We start from the raw sequence: 6,639 nt of genomic DNA, 5'->3' as shown, positions 1-6,639 counted from the left end.
GAATACAATTATGGAAGTGAGAAGGTCAACAGAGTACTTTAATAACATATTTCATCATACAGCGAAAGGAAGCAATGAACTTGAATTTAGATCATACAGTTAGAGGAACAAAAAAAATAAAATGCAGAAGCATCTGGGAACTATAAGACAACATCAAGCAAATAGATATGTGTATTATGAAATTCACAGAAGGAGAAGAGAGAAAAACAGAAGCTAAAATGACAACATTTCCTAAATTTGTGAGGGATAGGGACATGCAGATTCATAAAGTTCAAAGGAACCCAAGCAAGAACAAACCAAAACATTATACCTGAGACATATTACGATCAGTTTGTCAAAAGTCAAAGACAATTCTATAATTTGGAAAAATATGGATGAGCCCAGAGGACAATATTTTAAATAAAATAAGCCTGGTATAGGACAAATATTGCACAATTTCATTTATATGTGAAGTGTCCAATAGTCAAACACAAAGAAACAAAGACTAAAATGGTGGTTACCAGAGTTTGGAGTGAGGAAGGAAAAGAGAAGATGTGGGTCAAAGGATACAAGATTTTATTTAAGCAGGAGAAATAAGTTCACGAGGTTTATGGTACATCATGCTGACTACAGTTCCAACAATTATGTACTTGAAAATTGCTAAGAAAGTAGGTATAAGAGTACTCAGCACATGAAATGATTACTTGAACCCAGGAGGAAAAGGTTGCAGTTAGCTGAGGTCATGCCACTGCACTCCAGCCTGGGCAACAGAGTGAGACTTCGTCTAAAAAAAAAAAATCTCCCAAGAAAAGCCTAGGACTAGAAGACTTCATGGTGAATTCATCCAAGCACTTAAAGAACTAACACATATCCTCCTCTCATTTTTTCAAAACATTGAAGGGCAAAAACACTTCCAAATTCATTTACTGAAGCCAACATCACCTTTAAACCAAAGCCAGATAAGAACACTAACTCCCAAAATATTATAGGTCAATATTCCTGATAAACAGCTTTCATAATTTTTGGTAAAAATTAACAAAATACTAACAAACCAAAGCAGTGCATTAAAAGGATACTTCACCATAATCAAGTGGGATTATTCCTAGGATGTATCAACCAAAAGTACGTGAGACAGAATCAGATTGAAAGTTTATTTCACCAAGGTAAAGGACATGCTTGGAAAAAAGAACACAGAATTACAGAAACAGTTTGTGGTCTGTGCTTTTCTTTAAAGATAATTTTAAGGACTTTAATATTTAAAGGGGAAAGCAGGCTAGAGGGGAAAGAGGGAGAGTATGATAATCCACAGGTTGCAAGAAGAAAAGAAGCAAAGAAGCAGGTAGGTGAATAGTCATTTATGTATTCCTTTCACACTCAGTAGAAGGATCATCGCTTTACGTCAGGTAAGGAGAATGTGGAGTTACTACCTGTTACTCTAACATTTTATCTATAGTTAACTGATTAGGAACAAAAAGAAAACAAAAACCAAAGGAAATGCAGTTTCTTGCATAACTCAGCTTTCAGCTTAATATCTTTTTTCCTTTTGGCATAGTAAATTGGGGTCCCAAGTTTTTTCCCCACAGATGCAAAGATGGTTCAACATACACCAATCAATAAATATGATATGCCACATTAACAGAATAAATGACAAAAAACAATTGTGCATCTCAATAGACATAGAAAAAGCATTGGATAAAATTCAACATCTTTTCATGATAAAAACTCAGCAGATTTGTTATAGAAGGAATGTGCGTTTACATAATAAATCTCACAGCTAAATCATACTCGATGGAGAGAAACAAAGATTTTCCGCTAAGATCAGGAAGAAGTCAAGAGTGCTCACTCCCACTGCTTCTATTCAACATAATACCGGAAACTAGCCAGAGCAATTAGGCAATAAAAAGAAAGAAAAGGCTTTCAAATCAGAGGAAGTTAAATTATCTTGCCATCTGTTTGCAGATGACATGATTTTACATATAAAAAACTCTAAAGACTCCACCAAAATCCCATCAGAGTTAAAGAATTCAAGAAACTTGCAGGATACAAAATAAACATATATAAATGAGTTGTATTTCTATACACCAAAAAGGAACCATCCAAATATGTAATTAAGAAAAGAATACCATTCCCAATACCATCAAATAGAATAAAATACATAGGAATAAATACAGCTGAGGGAGTGAAAGATCTGTTCACTCAAGAGGAGATAAGTGGAAAGATATCTCATGTTAATGGGTTAGAATAACTAATATTCTTTAAATGTCCATATTACTCCAGAAAATGTCTGATTCAGTATAACCCCAACTAAAATTCCACAGGCATTTTTTACATAAATAGAATAAAACCATTCTAGAAATTTTGTGAATGCACAAAAATATCAAATAGCCAAAGCAATATTGATAAAAAGAACAAAGCTGGAGGCTTCAGACTCCGATTTCAAACTATATTACAAATTATAGAAATAAAGCCATGCTTATATGGTCAATTAGTCTTTGATGAGGGTGCCAAAAATGCAGCATGAAGAAAGGATAGTCTGTTCAATAAATGGCATTGGGAAAACCAGATATATACATGCAGAGGAACGAAATTGGATTCTTATCCCACACTATTCCCCCAAAACCAAATCTAAATGGATCGAAGACTTAAATGGAAGACCTGGACTTGTAGAAGTCCTAGATGATGACATAGTGAAACAGCTCTTTGACATTGATCTTGGCCGTGATATTTTTGATATGACACGAAAATTAAGGCAACAAAAGCAAAATAAGCAAGTAGGACTGCATCAACATACAAAAACTTTTGCACAGAAAAGGAAACAACAAAATGAAAAGGTAATCTCTGCAATGGGAGAACATATCTGCAAACCATATTTTGGATAAGGAGTTATCCAAAATATAAAAGAAACTGACATTAATCATTAGCAAATATCAAATTACCCAACTTAAAAATGGTAAAGACAGTGTGAATAGGCATTTTTCCAAAGCAGCAATACAAATAGCCAACAGGTGAATGAAAAGATGTTCAACATCACTAATCATCAGGGCCACGCAAATCAAAACCACAATGAGATATCAGCTCACACCTGCTAGGATGGCTATTACCAGACAATACATAGCAAATGCTGTCAAGTGTGTGTAGAAAATGGAACCTTTGTACATGTGCATTGCTGGTAGAAACGTAAGTTGCAACAGCCTAGGTTGAAAGCTGTATGACAGTTCTATAAAGACTAAAAATAGAGCTACTATATAATTCAGCAATCCCACTCTGTACACTTTCCTGAGGTCAATAATTATATAAATAATGTAATGACAACATAAGAACAACAGTGTTAAATTAGTTATCTGTGGTGCAGGAATAATTTTCAGTGAGAAGCAAAAGTGTTCAGTCGATGTGTCATGTAAAGCAAGTACTTGTCATTTCTCTCGAAGATGCGATAGGCATGGGAACACCTGGCTTCCATCCATTGTCGGTAAATCAGGCAAGGTCAGGGCTGTGCCAAGGGGAAGTAAATTAACAGCTTCACGATACAGCTTGAGATTCAGCTTCTTGCATATTAATTAGAACAAATGTATTTCTTTCCTAATTTCTCACGTTCCAGAAATACTAGACCCATGAATTATTTTGTTAATGAAAATGATAGTGATCTGATGCTCATAGATTTACAGAAGTTACCTTTGTAGCATGATATACATCTGGCAAACTAAAGGTTAGTGACAAGTTTATAACCATTTTGCTGGTTTTCCCAGTTTCAGAAGAAACATGCTGAGGGGGTTAAGCTTTCCTAAGTCTCCATTATCGCACGCGACTGTTATGATATTTAGTGTAAACATAGTAGACCATTGTCTGGAATAGACTAAATCCTAAAGAAACTAAATCTGGAACTACTTTTATTTACATACTATGAAATAGATGAACCTATTCTTTGAATTTTGAAATGGATTCATTTTTGGTTTAGGTGGTTCCAATGGCCAATGCTAAAACTACTGGTGTTTACACTACAAAGTTCACTTCAGCCTTTGGAGAAAATGCGTTTCTTTGTACTTACTGAGACACAATAGCAGAAACACTGACCCCAGTGGCTGCCAATGTGAACCGAGGTTTACAATGTATTGCAAAGGGAGGGAGCAGCCAATACTCCCCTCTAGGGCTCTGCTAGGATTCTAAGTCTTTACAATGAGTCTCTTCGAGGGGTAAAGTGTTTAAGACCAAGTCTCATACTAAAATGCTCAATGAACCTGGGATGGGAGATAAGATAAAAGGCACTCTATAAGGTCTTTCATAGGTCAGCTACTGCAGTGCAGTTAAAAACACTCCAAAGATATGCAATCCAATGAGATAAATGGGAGCAATAAGCAGTATGGAGGGAAAATGCCATGTATAAGAAAGAAGGAAAATATGAGTGGGCTTTGTGCTGGGGACCCGGGGACCTGAGGGCAAAAGAGAGGAGAGATAGGGAGTAACAGAATTATAGAAAGAGGAGGGGACAATGCTTGCCCTTTACTACTTTTCTTGGTTCATTCTTGACTGCATCATGCTCCTCAGAGCCCTGGTGACATCTTTGTTGCGGAGACTGTAAATGAGGGGGTTCAGCACAGGAGTGAAGATGGTGTAAAAGGCAGACACCATCATGTCCTGCTCAGCTGTGTGGTAGGAACTCGGGAGCATGTAGGTGTAGAAGGAAGCACCGAAGAAGAGCAGCACTGTGATCATGTGGGAGGAGCAGGTGGCCAAGGCCTTCCTGCAGCCAGCGGCAGAATTCATCCTGTGGATGAGGTGCAGGATGAGGGTGTATGAGCTGGAGATGACCATGATGGGGGCGAGAAGCATGAGGATGCAGCACAGGTACATGAGCGTCTTATAGAGGGAGACGTCAGAGCAGGAGAGCTTCAGCAGGGCAGGAGTCTCACAGAAAAAACTCAGGATTTTCCTAGACTGGCAAAAGGGGAAGCTCATGGTAATGGGGGTGAGCAACAAACCATCAACCATTCCCAAAACCCAGCAGGCTGACACCAGGAGCTGGCACACCCTCTGGTTCATCAGCAGTGGGTAATGGAGAGGCCTGCAAACAGCAGCATATCGGTCATAGGCCATGGCAGCCAGGAGGAAAACCTCAGCTCCAGCCAGGGTCAGGTAGAAGAACATCTGGATCCCACAGCCTGACGGGGAAATGGTATAGTCTGCAGTGACCCGACCCACAAGCATCTTGGGCACCGTCACGCATAGGTACATGAGATCCATGAGCGCGAGCTGGCTGATGAAGAAGTACATGGGGGTGTGGAGGCGGGGCTCTGAGAGGATGAGGAGGATGAGGAGGGCATTCCCAGTGAGGGCCATCAAGAAAAGAAGGAAGGTCACGGTGTAGAGGAGGGCAGCATGCTTGCTCTCAGCAAAGAGTCCCGTGAGGGTGAAATCGGTGCTTGCTGTTTGATTCTGAGAAGTTTGATTCCCTGAGCACATGACTGGCTCACGGTTTCCACCTGAGGGAAAAAAAGTCATTAATTTTAAATCTTTCCTCTGTACATGGCTTTCCTGACCTTTTTCTGGTAAGACATGTGCTTTGAATTATTTTTCTAAATATTGATTTAAACTGACATAAAATCATAAGTTCAAATCTTAGAGAGGTCAAGTTGTATCTTGGCCACAAGCTAAAGTGAACTACGAAACAGATCTGGGGAGGTGACTATTCCTGAGCTAAGTCAAGAGTGAAGACATGTACACTCTTTATGTCTTATTTATTACCCCCCAGAATTAAGAACACAAGTATACTGGCCTTGTGGGATGGTTAGAGACTGAAGTAGGGAATGCACATTAGGTCTGTAACACAGTGTTAGTGTTGGGTTGAGATTTTCACTACTTTTTGGATACAGTAGCTCATCCAGGACTCAGTGATGGAAATCACAGCTGATAAGGTTAATATTAATATTGTTAATGGTACAAATATCGTAACTAATACCATGAAATAATCTGAAAACTTGAAGTCTCCTTAAATTTCTTCTACCATTATATATCTCCATTTAAGTCCACTTTCCTCATGAAAACTTTTCAATTTATTCTGCTGTTCCTCACAAGGTTGCATTCCATAAGTAGTGCTGACTGGGGCAGAGGAGCAGAGGGAGAGTCCTGCCTGCCTGAGGAGAGTAGCTTGGGGTGCAGAACTAGTGCCGAGCAGGAGAGCAGCAGTAGGGACAGTGAGCCCTCTCCCAGTCCCCAGTGAAATCTAAGGCATTTAATTTATTAACTGTCATGCAGAGAAATATTTTTACAAGAAATCACAGCAATAAATGCTGCAGATGCCCTAAATATCAAGTATTTAGTTGAAATATAAACAAAATATTTATTTTCATTTTGCTGATACCATTTATCCCCCAAAATCATGCCTAAAATGTCCAAAATTCCGTGCATGGTGATTGAAAAATGAAGTTAAAGCACATGAGGCAGTTGCGTTGAAACTTTCATAAAACCGCAGCCCTGCAACCAAGCCTAGGGATCCTCTTGTCCTGCATCTCCTTTCCGTAACAAACTAATCACCACCCCCTCCCATAAATTCATAGCTTTGCTCAGTGACTGCTTTGTCTGAATATTTCAGTTTTAATTTTCCAGTTGAATTGTTTCAATCATGCTTGATACAATTGTCTCAAAGTTAAAAAGCCCACTAACTTC

The 6,639-nt window shown here is 38.7% G+C and overlaps 1 protein-coding gene across 1 annotated transcript; it reads right to left on the bottom strand.

Annotated features, from left to right (window-relative positions):
• Positions 1 to 4,479: 4,479 nt before the first annotated feature.
• On the bottom strand, positions 4,480 to 5,436 carry LOC100972251 (olfactory receptor 2T3). The gene has a single exon (XM_008968262.4). The coding sequence runs from the start codon at positions 5,434 to 5,436 to the stop codon at positions 4,480 to 4,482; it is 957 nt and encodes a 318-aa protein (XP_008966510.4).
• Between the last annotated feature and the right edge of the window lie 1,203 nt (positions 5,437 to 6,639).

Source organism: Pan paniscus, chromosome 1 (assembly GCF_029289425.2).
Source record: "Pan paniscus chromosome 1, NHGRI_mPanPan1-v2.0_pri, whole genome shotgun sequence".
NCBI classification, from domain to species: domain Eukaryota; kingdom Metazoa; phylum Chordata; class Mammalia; order Primates; family Hominidae; genus Pan; species Pan paniscus.
The sequence above is the reverse complement of the archived record's forward strand: the minus strand, read 5'-3'. Positions and strand labels throughout refer to the sequence as shown.